The sequence below is a fragment of the Ictalurus furcatus genome, chromosome 5 (assembly GCF_023375685.1).
Source record: "Ictalurus furcatus strain D&B chromosome 5, Billie_1.0, whole genome shotgun sequence".
Classification (NCBI taxonomy): domain Eukaryota; kingdom Metazoa; phylum Chordata; class Actinopteri; order Siluriformes; family Ictaluridae; genus Ictalurus; species Ictalurus furcatus.
Window position 1 is genome coordinate 8,291,166 of NC_071259.1, and position 16,992 is coordinate 8,308,157.

At 40.0% G+C, this 16,992-nt stretch overlaps 3 protein-coding genes across 8 annotated transcripts in view; 1 reads left to right on the forward strand and 2 right to left on the reverse strand.

Moving 5' to 3' along the window:
- Positions 1–7,129, forward strand: part of plxnd1 (plexin D1) — a 114,335-nt gene extending 107,206 nt beyond the window's left edge. Inside the window, exons 34-36 of the mRNA XM_053624587.1 lie at positions 3,247–3,387; positions 4,377–4,451; positions 6,080–7,129. Of these exons, the coding sequence (XP_053480562.1) occupies positions 3,247–3,387; positions 4,377–4,451; positions 6,080–6,196 (333 nt within the window). The 3' untranslated portion in view covers positions 6,197–7,129. The remainder of the gene's footprint in view (positions 1–3,246; positions 3,388–4,376; positions 4,452–6,079) is intronic.
- A 763-nt stretch (positions 7,130–7,892) lies between these two features.
- On the reverse strand, positions 7,893–14,628 carry LOC128607613 (rhodopsin-like). The gene is made up of 5 exons (XM_053624614.1): positions 12,508–14,628; positions 12,129–12,297; positions 9,815–9,980; positions 9,362–9,601; positions 7,893–8,035 (listed from the first exon to the last, which is right to left on the reverse strand). The coding sequence occupies exons 1-5, from the start codon at positions 12,866–12,868 to the stop codon at positions 7,907–7,909; spliced, it is 1,065 nt and encodes a 354-aa protein (XP_053480589.1). The 5' UTR covers positions 12,869–14,628; the 3' UTR covers positions 7,893–7,906.
- Positions 14,629–14,783: 155 nt separating this feature from the next.
- Positions 14,784–16,992, reverse strand: part of ift122 (intraflagellar transport 122 homolog (Chlamydomonas)) — a 48,300-nt gene continuing 46,091 nt past the window's right edge. For 5 of the 6 annotated variants that reach the window (XM_053624593.1, XM_053624592.1, XM_053624589.1 and 2 more), the window contains 3 exons: positions 16,504–16,580; positions 15,622–15,786; positions 14,784–15,395 (listed from right to left, as the gene is read on the reverse strand). In XM_053624593.1, the coding sequence (XP_053480568.1) occupies positions 15,309–15,395; positions 15,622–15,786; positions 16,504–16,580 (329 nt within the window). In that variant the 3' untranslated portion in view covers positions 14,784–15,308. The remainder of the gene's footprint in view (positions 15,396–15,621; positions 15,787–16,503; positions 16,581–16,992) is intronic. The other variant, XM_053624590.1, reaches the window with a different exon arrangement.

Consider the following 16,992-nt stretch of genomic DNA (forward strand, 5'->3'; position numbering starts at 1 on the left):
GTGTGTGTGTGTGTGTGTGTGTGTGTGTGTGTTTAGGTGTGCATCTAACCCCTCATACTTTAAGTAACCCTTTCACTCCTTTACCCCTGAACTAAACTCCTCATTTTTCCTGCTTTGTCAGCCTCCAGAGCCTCAAAGCTCCTCATCTTCCTCCGTCAACACACTCCTAACATTTCACTCGGGAAAATATGGAATAGTCACCCAGCACGTTCTACCTTCAAATAAATACACACACACGTACAATATACACACACACACACCGTTCTAGTCTTACTTCAAATATATTGCTGTCTTTGGGCCAAGATGGCACGGAGATTCTCTTACATCTCCCTCACACACACGCACACACACACACATTTGTTTTACTATCCTTGTGAAGACCTTCTACATACATGGGGACATTTATACCCCAGCAAGTTATAAAAACATGCCCACATACACGCTCACGCTCACGCTCACACTCACACAGTGACCTCTGTCTGCTGATCTCACTTCCCATCTCCAAAAGCCTAAAGCTGAAAGAGACACACACACGCACCTTCTTTTATCTTCCTCTTTCTTGGTGATTTGGTCAGCGATAGTGAGGTATGTAGATGAGGTATGAGGTGAATCTGTGCATGTGTGTGTGTGTGTGTGTTCATGAGAATTGCAGGCATAAGCAAAAGAAAGAAAAAAAAAGGAAGGTGGATGTCAAAGGTCAGGGGCCACCAGACAAATGGAGTGTATGCAGGAAGTGAAGTATAAGACAGGAAAAGAGTGAGACACACATAGGGGGGGGGTCAGAGAGTTAGATATATAGACAGAAGAGCTGTAATGTAATTACACACAATTGCACATTGATTACTCTTTCATGGATTAATTCTGCTTTAATTATCTGACTCAACTGTAATTAGCTTGCTGTTTATCAACATAAAAGCGTTGAAATTGTCTAACACCGAGAACGATGAACTTTGTTCGTGTGAAGGCTGTACAATTGCGTACAATCTAACTAATAAGGAGGACCTTGCCTACAGAGTTCACATCATCTGATTCACAGCTTGAAGAAAATGCAGGGGTTGGCGCTGGAACATATGGAATGGAAGACACAGCAATCGACACACACACACATTATTTCACTGACACACAGTATGACAAATTATATTTAAGTATAGCTCAATCATAGACTGAATAAACGGTACATAAATAACAAAACATGATATAAACCCTGTTCATCACACACCACACTTCAATTTTACAGCATTTCCATCCCTCCATTCATTTTCCATATCGCTTATTCTACACAAGGGAGCCTGGAGTCTATCCCAGGGAACTCAGGGTGCAAGGCAGGGGATGCCCTGGGCAGGGTGCCAACCCATCACAGGGGACAATCACACACATTCACACTTTGGAATAAAGTGGGGACAATTTGGGAATGCCAGTCAGCCTACAACACGTCTTTGGACTGGGGGAGGAAACCAGAGTACCCGGAGGAAACCCCTGAAGCACGGGGAGAACATCCAGACTCTGTGTACACAGTGTGGAGGCGGGAATAGAACCTCCAACATTGAGGGGGTTCTAGGGGGTTCTGCGAAGCAAATGTGTTAACCCCCATGTCTGCATTTCCTCAAACATAACTAACAACTACTCTACCTGTCATGCTATCATCATGACAGCAGTAAAAAGTAGTAATATAAGCATGGGTACCTTTAGCGATGACATTATTAGCTCCTGCTATTTCTGGTTTCAAAGTCATGCTTCTTTGCCTTTAATAACACCGGTTTAAGCCACGTTGTAAAAACAGTTAGTTCCAGTCCACTAATTTGATTGGACAAGCGGCGTTCCAAGCATGCTGGTTTTAAGTATAACAGCACTGGTACATTTCACTGTTTGTATTCTTTCACAAGACGTGTGTGCTCTGTGTTCGCTACATAAAATCCCAATAGTTTGTTACGCTGAAGCAGTTATTACACTTATTATGGGCTGTCAGACAGTTTGTCCGTTGGCATGGAAACAGCAAACGCCCTATCCAGCTGGGGATTCTTTTGGAGTTCTTTTCGGTGCCAGAGCAAAAATATTTGGCCATGTTGTGTGTGAAATGTCAGTTACTCTATATTAATTTATTGTTTATAGAACTGTCGATTATTTGCCAAACATTTGTCAATCATTTTCCAATCACAGCCCGGATGATATTCATTACAACACCCTCGCTCGGGTGATATTGTTTGATTATACAAAGCTAGTTAGTAAAATGTTTGACCGGCTATGATAAATGATATTATACCACAGTGCTGTTGTATTCTCCGAAATCTGATTGGTGCTATAACAGCAGCTCTGACAGAAGTTTGAATGCGTTATCGTTTCTATAGTAACAACATACACAAGGTTTTCATTTTTGTAGTGGGTGCTGTAGGCCACATAAACAGATTAAAAATGTGTCATCGTCGATATAATGAAGTGAGGAAATGTTTCGCATTTTGGAAGGCGTCTCCGGTGTCAATCGGACGGAGAACTGTAACTCGAAGCTTTCCGACAAGTCTTCAGGACGGAGCATTTTTGTCTGTTTGCAGTTTCTCGGTAACATGACAAGCTGTGATTGTTTTGTCTTATTAACTTCAAGAGAAAGAAAAGAAAAGAGAGGCCGATGAGGGGACAACTATATGTTTATAGCTGCTATTACAAGCAACTCGTCTCGCAGACGCTACACAACATTACATGTAACTATAAATAGATCAAATGTTCAACATTTTGCTGTGGTATAAAGGAATAAAGCAATTTGGGATGTGGTGGTAAAAGTAACTCCGTCGATTATTTTCTAAAGCACACCCTGTGGTGTTTTATATTTCCTTCATATTCTGTCAAGAAACCCAGCTTTCTAAAACAAATGTAGTCTAACTATTGCTTCATTTCTTCACCTGGACTGATTCTACCTTCTTCTGTTGTTCAGATTTATTAGAATTAATCTCATTACACCGAGGGTTCTCGAACCACTGCACATTTTTCATGTTTACTGCTCCTAACACACCTGCACCCAGTTATCAACATCCTACAGCCCCGACGCAAGCGTGTGCAGAAGTGGAACAGAATAAAAAATGTCCCGCATTAGAGTCCCTGAGGAGGAAACACTGCTCAACATTAATCTTTTCCCACTTTTCCAGAAGTGCATGTTACAATCTGGAGGAAAAAAAAAAACCCAACACCACCATCACACACACTAGATGAGAAAATCACACACGTCATTCAGTATTCTTGCTTCCTTTTGATTGACAGGACTCTCCCACCAATAAGCTTCTGTATGCTAAAGAGATCCCGGAGTACAAGAAGAGGGTTCAGTCCTATTACAAGCAGATCCAAGAGATGGCGCCGCTCAGCGAGCAGGAGATGAATGCTCACCTAGCTGAAGAGTCACGCGTGAGTTACTGAACTGAATTGTTTTGGGGTTTTTTTTCTTTCTATAATGGACATCTAAAAATGTTCCTGTTGCTACTGTAAATGAATATAAAACCGGAGTAAGATGCAACCTGAGAATAGCTTTCACTGTTAAATATAGTAACATTTCTGAGGAACATTTTTGAGAAGAATTTGCTTTAAATTAAAAAAATAATAATAATAATCATGCTTTTTAACTGAACACCTCATGACATTTGTCAATACAACATATTATGTGATGAAATGTGTAGCATGATACAGCAGTGATAAATGATCATCAATATTAGTGGCCTTACATTATTCATTTATAGAAAAAATGCAAGGATATATTTTAAACTTGTAGCATTCAGAAGAAGCATTGTGTATGTTTTAAAAACATACGCGGCTCAGTTTTGGAAACCGTATAATAGATGTGTGGGGGTTTAGGATAACCCACTGGACGGCACGGGGGCTAAATTCTTCTAAATTCTTTGACCAAATTTAGCTAACATATTTTGACACCTCTATATTAATAAACCATAAATATACAGTATTTCACAAAAATGATGTAGAAATGTATTTAATCTTTCTGGAAAGATTGATCAAGTTGTTGGAGAGCTACTGTATGTGGCATAGCGAAATGGACGTAACCCTAATCAATTAAGTAATTTCCAATCAGATACCGGCTGCCATACTGTCCATAATGCGCATATATATATATATATATATATATATATATATATATATATATATATATATATATATACACACACACACACACACAGTGTAGTAGAAAATGCTGAAAATACAGCACTTGAAGGGTTTTCCCAGGCTGCCACATACTTCTCTGTGATATCATTTATACAGGTATATGCTAAATACACCATAACTCAGTGGATTAGCAATATGACACATTCTTGGTTTCCAGTGCAGTCAGATTTTTAATTTGTGAACGAATCTAATCTAATAAGCTTTCTGTCTGCGATTAATAGAAATACCGGAACGACTTCAACACCAACCTCGCCCTGACCGAGATCTACAAATATGCCAAGAGATACCGCACTCAGGTACGAAGAAGTTCAAACTTGCCTTCATGTTACGTGACGAAGTTACAGTCAGTGATTCAGATTCAGTACACTTCTATATAACTCTCCTAACAAGCTCATGCACGCATGCTTACACACACACACACACACGTCCCATATGTCTGATAAGAGTGGCCTTTTCCCATCCCACCTGCAGTATATCATTTGAGTGAGTGTGTGTGTGTGTGTGTGTGTGCGTGCGTTCTGGCACCCTGACGCTAATCCCCGGGGCTGTTTTAATACCCATTCTTCAGCCTCAGCATGTTGGAGCGGTGCAGTGAAAAACATGGCTGATTGCAGGCGCGTGTGATTGAGCTCATTCTCTACATGCATAATGCTAAGTGAATGGCTCTGCTGGACATGAAAGACTAACTGCATGGGGGTTTGGAAAACAGCAGCTTAGCTGGATCTGCCGAATATTGTGAGGGCGCGCTGTCTGTGACGCGCTGCGTGTGTGTAAAGTGGCCAAATTGTTTGCACTTTCTCTTTTCTCTCGCCATGTTTCCGGATGGTGAAGTAGAGTTGTAAAGCCACAGTAGGTGAAGGTCAGGAGTGCATAAATGGCATATGAAAATTCGGATGCACTTTTGTTAGTAGGCGTTTCTTTGACTATGCCATGTTTTTTTTTCTAAATTTGTGTTTACATTTAGCAGACGCTTTTAACCAAAGCGACACGCAAGTGAGGCAGAATCCAGTGTAAGCATTTAGCTGAGCTGTTAAAGATTAAAGTTCAGTGGTGACAACTCTTTTCAGGGGAAAGTAGCTAATGCTTGCTCAGAAAGTCCCTACATTACATCATGAACTAATTTGTGGATTCAGTTTGATGACCATTTGTATATCAAAAACGTGTTACGTGAAGAAGGATGACACTTAGTAGTGAGTCTGGAAATGGACATGAAGGAAAAAGCTTTTGGAAGGAATAATTTCTTACTTTTATTATTTTTTATTTCATTTTTAAATGTACAAATTTTTTATTAAGTGTTAATATCACCAAGAAGAGAGTTTAAAATGAAGAACAGAAGTGTGCGGGTGGGACAAACAATGTTGATCAGTAATTGGATGATGGGAATAATGATTATCATTGGATGTAGAAAACATTGGTCATCAGTTATTGGTCGGTGAGAACAATGGTGATCATTAATTGGATGTTGTGAACAATGGTGTTTTGTTATTGGTCGTTGAGAACACTGGTGATCATTGATTGGATGTTGAGAGCAGTGGTGATCAGTGATTGATCATAGGGAAATCATGGTGGTCCATGATTGGTCACTGGAAACATCAGCCCCTGCAAGCACGACTCTTTACACAGGCTTTACACAGTGGTGGTGAGTCGAGTAAACCTGCTCTCTTAACTCGTATAACCAGCATCTGGGATGCGATTTGGAGAACCATATCAAGTGCAGGACAATTGCTAATGGCTGCTCAAAAAGTCAATAAAATTTGTAACTAGACTCCATTTTGAAACAAAGTTGCTAAAGAGACCAAGTGTTCTTGTTAAAGAGATCAAATATGGCTAATGACAGAGCCCTCACTACTATACTGACCTACTACACATGAATATACAAATAAATGTGTATTTATCTGAAATATCATGTCTCTCCTTGTGACAGGTGGTGAATGCTTTGGATTCGAACCCGACTGCTAGACGCACTCAGCTGCAGCACAAGTTTGAACAGGTCATCGCCCTTGTGGAGGATAACATTTATGAGTGCAGCAGCGAAGCCTGAACTCCAGCCAATCCAAATGCATCCTCCACAGGTCCTGAGCCAATGAAAACACTGCCTCTACATGGCTACAATACATTCCGGCGATCAAACCTAAACCAAGGGGTGATCCCAAAAAAAAAAAAAAAAAAAAAAAAAAAGGACGGACACTTAAAAACTGAAAATTGAATCAAAACAAAAACCTTCTGTTGCCAATTCCATGTTGGTCACGCTTCTTTCTATGGCTGGGTTGTGAGTTTTGTTTTCTTTTTTTTTATTATTATTGATATGCAATCCAAAAACACATTATGCCTGTTAACAAGACGGGGACTGATGGAATTTCACTTGACGTCGTGTTGGGAGGCTGTTGAAATGTGGACTTATGGAACCAGGAGTTCCTGTGGTTACTTCACGCACTGACCCCACTCTGGGGAAGAGCCAATGATGCACTGGACTGTATAGTAAAAAATTCCATAGCAATATTTATAGCTTTGTGTATGATTTTTATAGTATAATAATTTCAATGTGAGAGGAAGCCGATATGAGGAAAGTCCTCCTAACTGGCGCTGCACAAAAGGTTACAGTTACTTCAAGCCGTCGTGATCAAATCTGGTGTGTTTTAAATTTATTTCCCTGTGCCTAGTCTTTGAGGGATGAGTCAGAATGAAAACATCCTGGATTCAGTGGCTTGTAGAATGTAACCTTGGCAGTGAACGTTTTCAACAACAAATCAATCAGCGTCCATGTGATTTACAGGTCATGGCCATGAGGACGAAGCTGCAGACTGTTTTAAAGGTTGAAGAAAGTTGAATGAGAAGTTTAGATTGAATCTGAACCAAAAAGGAACTATTCTGGTTAATTGTACTGGATAGTCTGCCTGATGCAGTTGTTTAATGTGTTGCTTTCATGGAAAAAGAGGGAAATTTTATCAAATAAACCTATGACCTTGAATAAGCATTCTGTTGTTATATTGAAAGCGTACGTTTTTCTATTAATTAGTATTTCTCAAGACATACACTGTATATTTATTTGAGCATTTCCCAATACAAACCATCAGATTTGATAAATTGGTAAATATTTGAGGCATGCTAGAGCAGGAAAAACAGAAAAGTGCCTGTATGAGGACAAAACTTTTTTATTATTTCACACTGCACGACAATTCACATCCTAACACTTCCTCTAACAATGAGCCAAATGCACCAAACACAAATAGGCTGACTGTGACGTCCATGAACCTGTGACTCCAGATGTTTCTCATGACTCACATCTGTCTGCCGTTCTACCCATTCATCACATCATTCACTCGTCACACGCCACAACACGCAGTGAGTAATGGGTAAGGAGCAGGGCGTCAAAGTTCAACCTAAAAGCGCATACTACAATTTTATTTAAGAACCTGATATCTTTTTAATAAACACACTGAGGGAGGACGTCCGGCAGGTTAACGATAATGAAAACAAATGGAAAGTGCCAAAGCTCTGCATAACTCAACTGAACATGTTCCCTTTAAAAGCCTATATTTGACGACATGCCATGCTCCAGTGTGCATATTACAATCACGCAAAAGGAATCCAGAAACAAACTCATCAATGGGAGACTATCCAGAAATGTTGAGAACAGACAATTGACCATTTAAAAAGGCGGCCAACAGGAAACTACTTCGACCGATGGTGTTCCAGGTGCACTAGGGGTGTGGTCGAAAGGGCTGGAGGTCGGAGGTCAGAGGTCACAGGTTCAGGCAGGGGCCACCTGGCTTGTGGAGACCACAGAGGACTGGGTCTTTGTAGAGGACGTGATGCTGGTCTCATCCTCACCGAATGGGTTCTTTCCACAGCACAGGGTGACCAGCATGTAGTTCCTGAACTATAACAAGGAACAATGGTACTCATACAATTAGTACTATAAGAATAAAGGAATAAAAACGACATTTCGACAGTCGCTTACTGATCACAAACTGATTAGGTTAGATTTATGTCCGTTTCACTGTAGCACGTCTAACACTGCTATCTAACAACTTGATCGACTGCGTGAGAAAATCACACCTACGAAAGTGACACAAGGTTTGAAGCAAAATAAAATTAAAACAAAAACAGTTCTTCATTATTTTAATCAAACAGATTTTTGTTTTCTTAAAGTTGAGATGTCAACGTGTATTACTAGTAGAAAAAACGTCCGTTTTCCAGAAATCAGACATAACATTCGACTGTTTTTTTCCCAGGCTACCACACATATATTCACGTATATCAGTCCGTACAGGATTTTGCTGAGTGTTCTTGTAATTGTTGCGGCCAAAAATGCTCGAATTTGTTGGATGAATTAGCGAAAAACTACATGAATTGGACAGAATTGTTTTGCATGGTCTTTCGCAGTGATGTTTGCTGGTAAATGAGACCTTTTAGCTGTACACATGTTTGACACACCTGAATCGAAGAGGGCTTTGGCTGAATGCGCATTCATGTGATGACGTCACATGACGAGTCTTGGCCAAAATCTGTGGTCATTTTGAAAAATCGCACGTTTGTCTGAATATTGTAGTACTTACTTGATTTTTACTTGATTTTTCATTTGTGTGTTCACAAAATCCTGGAAGTACTGATATATTAAACATTCAACAACTGCCCTTAGAGTTCCATTATAATCAAGTTTTGATTGCAGGTTTTCCATCCTTTACTCAGTACAAGGAAATACTGTGGCCACACATAAGCTATAGACTATAGAGATTACATTGAAAACGCATTCCTTTAAATTCAAACACATAGACAGACTACTATGAATATGTTCCAAACCACTGGAGATATTATATCGTTTGGATGAATTACATTGTGTATATTATCTACACCATCAATATACACAAGCACCAAATGAATACACAAGATAGTAAACCTGGACTGGTTTCAGACTGAACTGTTGTGTATACTCTCAGAAATAAGGGTACTAAACTGTACCTTTCCTTGTCACCAGTGTGGTACCTTTAATATTTAGCTGTGACCTAGGAATAATGCGCATCACATACCGTATCTTTAAAGCTCTAATCTAAACACTAATTCTTACAGTACAGTACCTGTATAGGTACACTATGAAAACAACTATTAAAGGCACACAAGATGCAATCTCAATGACAAGGAAAAGTAAAAAAAAACAAAAAAAAACACGCCATTCAAGTCACACTTTCTGCCCGTGCTGTCGTACCTGTCTGTTGAGGAAGATGTAGATGACAGGGTTGTAAATGGAGGCGCTCTTGGCGAAGAATGCCGGCACGGTCATGAAAACGGGTCCGAACTCCGAGCCCTGGTTGGCAAATATGTACCAGGCAACACTGGCATACGGCAACCAGCACACCAGGAACGCGATCACCATAACGACCACAATCCGGGTGACCTCTTTCTCTGCCCTCTGAGTGCTCTCCGACTCCTGCTGCTGAGCTGCGGCCTGGCAAAACAGCACAGAGAGGAGATTGAGCAAAAGACAGACTAGTTGATTGTTGTGGTTTTAATTTCTGATGATAGATTAAATGAGACCGATATATTGATAGACAGACAAATGGTTTATTCATCCCATAATGAAAAGTGCCTTGTTGTCATAGCTAAACTATGCACAGAGAGAGTGTGTGTGTGTGTGTGTGTGTGTGTGTGTGTTTCTCACTGCGCGAACTGTGCAGAGGAGGCGGCTGTAACAGAAGAAGATGACCAGCAGCGGAATACAGAAATGTAGGACGAACATATAGATGACGAACGACGTGTTGTTGTATTCAGGTTTTGGGGTGTAGTAATCTATTCCACATGAACACTGCATCCCTTCTGGAATATACCTGCATAAGTATGAGTACACATGCAGTCATGTGAGAAAATAAGTACACCACATGAAAATTGTTGGCTTTTTTGAGATATTTGGACAAGCAAACATTTGATAATCTTTGAAACAGTGCCTATTATTAACGTTGATATACTTGAACAAAAACCACAAGGAAAATTTAAATTTTCAATCATTTATTCAACAGAAATATCAATAGATGTGATATTCTTCTGTGGAAAAAGTAAGTACACCCTTGGCCTCAGAAGCTAGTATTGCCCTCTTTAGCAGAAATAACTTCTTGTAGACGTTTTGCATAATTGTCCACCAGGCTTGCTGGAATGTTTGACAAGTCTTCCATGCAATATTCTTTGAGTTGCAAGATGTTTGAGGGGTTTCTTACATGTACTGCCTGTTTCAAATCCCCCCACAACATTTCAATGGGATTCAAATCCGGGCTTTGACTAGGTCGTTCCATAATCCTCCATTTCTTCTTTGTGAGCCATTCCTCTGTGGATTTGTTAGTGTGCTTAGGATCATTATCCTGTTGAAAGGTCCACATTTGGTTCAACTTCAACTTTCGGACAGATGGCCTTAGATTATCTTCAAGCACTCTTTGATGCAGAATTCATAGTTGAATCAGTGAATGTAAGCTGTCTAGTCCCTGAGGCAGCGAAGCAACCCTAAACCATAACAATTCCATCACCGTGCTTCACAGTTGGTATGCGGTGCTTCTCCTGAAAAGCTGTCTTTGGTCTGCGCCAAACATGTCTGCTGTTACTGTGGCCAAACAACTCTCTTTGATTCGTCTGTCCAGAGCACATTATACCAAAAGGCCTGGTCTTTGCCTACATGCTCATTAGCAAACTGTAGTCTTGCAAAGGCTTTTTCCTGGTACGCCTCCCATGCAGGTCAAATTTGTGCAATCTCTTTCTGATTGTAGAAGCATGCACTTTGACACCAACAGTTGCAAGACTTACTAGCAGATCCGGTGATGAAATTTTGGGGTTCTTGGAGAATTCTTTCTTGCCCCAGACAGCCTGCTCTTGGGCTGAATTTGCTGGGACGGCCAGTCCTAGACAAATTGGCAGCTGTTTGAAATCTGCGCCATTTGTAGATGATTTTTCTTACAGTGGAATGATGTATTTCAAATAATTTGGAGATCTTTATAAATCCCTTGCCAGACTCATAGGCATCCACAACCTTTTTTTTTTTTTTTTCTTTTTTTTTTTCCGAAGGCCTTACAGAACTCTTTAGATCTTGGCATGATGACACCACACACCTGAAAAACAAAGGGAACACCAGACACTAGATATGGGAGGGGTATAAATAAGACGGGTCCCACCTGCACTCCTTAAGCAGGTTCTAATCACTGGCACCCAATCCTGAACACCTGATTCTAATTTTTATGGATTTGAAGGTGTGATAAATGTAGGGGTGCACCTAAGGCAAGAAAAGGTCTTTCCATGAATATTTGAGCTTTCATTCAAATATCATGGTGCTATATTAACATACTGATCCCATTATATCAGGGATATTCAACTAAAATTTGTAACGGTTCAGTCCCACAAAATGAAAACGCACTCTCTTCTGAATTAATGTCTCTAGTAATGTAGATAGTTTTTGAGCTGATGAGTTGCCTTCAACTAAATAATTTACATAAATGCATGTGATTGGATAAGACGAATCATGCATTATATTATTAACAGCTGATACTTTCCATTTACTCCTTTATAATTTTCTGAGAAGAAATTGTCTCTCATTCTAAAGCTGGGTGCACACTGTGCGATTTTTAATAGTCCTTTGCGACTGTTGCTTGTCAGACTGTAAGAACATGATCCCTGCTGTAAGCCATGTCACACTGTAGGAGCTCAGTTGTCATTAATGTCAGACTGTACGACAGTCAAGACGCGGAAAACGCATGCAAGAAGACTCCTACGGAGTAGGAGAAGCCACAATACAGGACTGTGCCTCAAATCTTCTGACATTTAATCGGAGAACAAATTTGATCGCAATGACCATTAATTGGCTGTCAGGGAACACGTCAAACTAGCGATCAATGACTACAGATTTAGGCTTAGGATTATAGGAATCTTTTAGGATTCTCAAAATTTGTCTCAGACGACCAAACCGTGGCCAAAATCATACCGTGTGAACCCGGCTTTACCTGGACCAGCCAAGCAGTGGTGGGCCAGCACAGGTGAGGGCCATGATCCAGGTGAAGCCAACTCCAATGATGGCGTGCTTCTCTCCAAAACGAAATGTGGACACAGGCTTACACACCACAATGTAGCGTTCAATAGCCAAAACTACCAGGGACCACAGGCCAATCTCACCTAAAAAAAATAATAATAATAATTTTAAATAAAAAAAGATTTCAAGCTGTCTATCTATAGATACTTACAGTTTATAGATTAGTCCACAGGTTATCAGTTTTCCTTTTTACTGCAAATAAGATAATATTTTCAAGTACTTTCAAAATACAGTTTAATACAATTATACAGCATACATTGATCAAACCCAACTACTTTTCATAGTATACTCACCTCCCATGGTGGCAAAAAAGCCCTCAATATTGCACCCAGTTACACCCAGGACAAAATATCCATGCAGGGCGGTGTAGAGAGTGACCGTGAAGCCTCCGAAGACCATGAACAAGCCGGCAACAGCGAGGTTCAGAAGAATGTAATTGAGCGGTGTACGGAGTTTCTTGTATTTTACGGTGACGTAGAGAGTGAGGAAGTTGATCAGGAAGGCAGTGATCATGAGGAAGAGCATGTAGGCAGCTAACAGCGAGTACTTCCACGGCTCGGCTAGGTAGTACTGCGGCTCCTCGAACGGGCTGCGAACCAAGCCCGACTTGTTGGACATTGGCACGTAGAAGTTCGGACCCTCTGTCCCGTTCATGATGACTGCAGAGACTCAGAAATACAAGACGGAAAACAAGAACAGACGGGGGACAAAAGCAAACAAGCAAAAGAAATCGCTGAATTGTAGATAATTTGGAGAAAGGGTCAGTTCCTGAGAACAAGTGATCAACTCCCCGGGACACTGAGCAGCTCTCTTATATGCCACGGTCCTGATGGATTAACCTCAGTGAAAGTGGGAGATTAGTGTAATTTGGTAAAATAGGGCGCAAGGTCAGAAAGAAAGTGACTAATCCTTAAGATACACTGAAGGACAGAAGACGGCATTTGAAGATTTTCTTTAATTCTTCTTTATTTTGTTCTTTCTGTCATTATATTATTTTTATTTCTATTGTTTTTGATTGCCTTGTGTTTCACTTTAAGCTTGTGTTATACACGTATGAAAGCTGCTGTATAAAAACTATATACAGTTATGAACAATCAAAATTGTTCAACCCCCATCGCAAATCAGGTTTATTGTCAAAATTTATAGACTTTCAGCTGTTTGCAATGAACACCTCAAACAAAAGCAGTTGAAATAGTTCAACACAACGAATGCTTCAAGTGGTTTCCCCAAATTCAACTGAAAATGCAACTTATAATGACTTCTCCAGTTTCAAAATTATTCACCCCCTTCATGGCAAGCATCTTTAGTACTTAGTAGACACCCTCTTGCTGTTATGACCTGCTGCAAACAAGATGCATAGCTTCTGGCAGACTTCCTGAGGAATCTTAGCCCAGTCCTCATGAGCAATGGCCTCCAGTTCAGTAATATTCTTGGGTTTGCGTGCTGCAACCGCATTCTTCAAATCCCACCAGAGATTTTCTATGGGGTTCAAGTCAGGTGACTGTGATGGCCCTGTAGGATCTTCCAGAACTTCTTCTGCAACCAAACCTTGGTGAAATTTGAGGTATGCTTGGGATCTTTGTCCTGTTGGACAGTCCAATGACGCCCAAGTTTCAGCTTCCTCACAGACGGCATGACGTTTTCTCCTAGGATTTCCTGATACTTCAATGAATCCATCTTGCCTTCTACACGCTGCAGGTTTCCAGTGCCAGAGGATGCAAAGCGGCCCCAGAGCATCACAGAGCCACCACCATGCTTGACTGTGGATAGAGTGTTCATTCTTCATTCTTCTTCCTCCAGACATACCGCTGATGCATCGTGTCGAAAAGTTCCAGTTTTGTTTAATCACTCCTCAGAACTGAATCCCAAAACTTCTATGGTTTATTTATATGATTTTTCTTGTGCTTTTAGGTCAGTAGTGGTATACGTCTTGGAGTTCTGGCATGGAAACCTTATGTGTTTAGTATGCGCCTTACTGTGCTTACAGTCGCCACCGAGTCTTGCTGCAGGTCTTTTGTAGTCACTTGAGGGTTTTTCACAACCTGCCTTCTCAGAAATCTGGTGGCAGCTGTTGATAGCTTCCTTTTTCTGCCCCATTCAAGTATTTCATAAATTTTCTGCCCCTAGCCATTTCAGGTATTTCATGTGTTCCAGCTCAAACACACCTGGTGCAACTAATGAAGCCCTTCATTGCATCAGGTGTGCTTGAGACAACACCTGTTGTGCATATTTGTGATGTTGTGAGGGATTTTATTCAGGTGTGAATAATTTTGAAACTGGAGAAGTCATTATAAGTTGCATTTTCAGTTGAATTTGGGGAAACCACTTGAAGCATTTGTTGTGTTGAACTATTTCAATTCCTTTTGTTTAATTTGTTCATTGCAAACAGCTGAAAGTCTGTAAATTTTGACAATAAACCTGATTTTCAAGATGATGGTGATGATTATTATTATCTCTCCCAAATATTAGCAAATAAATAAACAACCACACAGAGTCCATACTAGGCCCACTACAATTAGGAAATTACAAAATTCTGAATTGCTAAAATAAATAACAGTGCTCATATATGTACAGTATATCTTAAAAAACATTTATTGAAAATTCAACAATTATGAAAATATTACAACGACTATATAAAAACAATTCCTTAGTAGAACAATAATATATATGGTATATGGAATGTTCTGTGTAGATTTTTTTCTCATTATAATTCACAAGCAAGTCCATTAATAAAGAAAAGATTGCTATTAAGTTTTAGAGATGCATCCATCATTTTCTTGGAAAAAAAAAAGAAAAAAAAACCTTGATAAGGTTTGTTAGTGTCATCTTGCACACTCCAGTCATTTCCAAATGCTGTAATCGCCTTTCACCAGCTGAGTATCCTGATCTCTTTAATCCTATCAGAGCTATCGGCTGAGGTGGCGCTTTTCTTATGGCTTGAGGATCAACGCCACATTAAAGCTGCCATCGCACGCACACACGCGCTTACCGTTACTGATACAAATCTCTAGTGAAGGCTCAGTCATTCAGCTCGGGCTAATCCGTGGACCCTATTAATACACACTTTATAATGCTCTAAGTCCGTTTGGGTGAGCTAGTTGGGCTCATCGATGGGTCTGCGACAGTAAGGACAACAGTTGTGCTGGAGAACCAATAATTCGTAGTCCTCGCTGTGGAACATCTGTGGGACAGACAGAGGAAGTGTGCAATCAAGATGAAGAACAAAGAAGAAAATGAATAACATAAGAAACAGGATGTGAATTAATTATCGTGTGGCGAAAAATGAAAGAACTCAATTGAGGTAGATCAGATAGTGTGGTCTCGTTTGCTTAATGCTGACTGGCCCCTATGGTATAAATTAAAGAAACACGCAAACACTGTGTGTGTCTTTGTGTGTGTGTGTGTACCTGAAAGCAAGAGGGACACATGGTAATGCTGACATCAGGCAGCAGAGAGCGGTAGTACTGCCAGCGCAAAGGCTTGGGCCAGCGCTTTATTAATACATCTCTTCTCGACATGGAGCTCAACACTGCACGACTGACCACGACTGGAACAAACTCACTGCCCCCCTGCTGTAAGACACACATTAGCAGAATCACCAGTGACCACAGACACACAGTCAGTAGTGAAGCAGGGATGTAACTGAATGGGAATTTGTTATTTGGATTGAGATATATTCCAAATAGATACAAATACAGTTACGAATATCAGGAACACTATTCAGTTTTTTATTGATTTATTTATTTTTAGAAAGCTTGCCAGAAAGGTTCACAGGACAGTTGGTTGAATCATGAGGTGTGGATTGGGAATGGGAAAGTTGCACGAGTGGGATGCTTGTGGATGTTTGTGGGCAGTCACATATAAAGCTAATTAATATGAACTCAAAGTGCAGTGCATCACATTTACAGTGCTTATTCAATCATCCTTAGTAACTGACTGGTCAGGGTCATGGAGGTTTAAATTATGCAAATAGCTTGTTTATATTTTGGGGAAAGAGAATCTAAAAAATTCAGGCAAGGAAAGGAACGGAGGAAGTAAGGAAGGAACCCGTTCCTGTTTAGGCCACGGCCACTTCAGGTTTAAATCCGAATACAGATAGAGGTATGAATATTTGGAGCACTATACTGATACAGATCCTGGCATTGCATTATACCCCTATAGTGAAGAAACCTGGTTCGTATCCATTATTGAGAGGATATGCTAAGTGAAAATTTAATGTAGGTTTTATACATGTTTATCACAATTCTTTCCCACCTCTCTCTCAGCCAAGCTATAAATCTTCCTCTCACCTCAAAACTTAGTTTGGCCATAAAGGGATCTTCTTCAGGATGTTCGACATCATCATCCAGCCTTAGCGACTGACTATCTGCAACAAACACACAGTTAAGGAGAGCTACACAAGTACACACACACACACATCTTTTGGTTGCCATCTGTTTCATACTTTCAAACGCTTTGACACATTGTCCTAAAACTGCTCTGCTTCACACTCTGGCATATTCTCCCTTGCATTTTTCTTAACAAACTGTTCATTCGTTCAAAAAATTGTACAGTACTTTATTTTTGCTTATCTTTGTCTAATGAAAGACACTAAATTTACTGTAAATAGCATGAAGTAATAAGGCATTGCAATTATAACGAACTTTTGTCACTACAGTATTTGCGCTTTATTTTAAAGTCTAAATAGTATAGTTTTATTCAAAACGTAAATTTCAAGAATTTAATTTTTTTAAGAGTAACACTGGACACATCACTTATTATTATTGTATTATTATAAT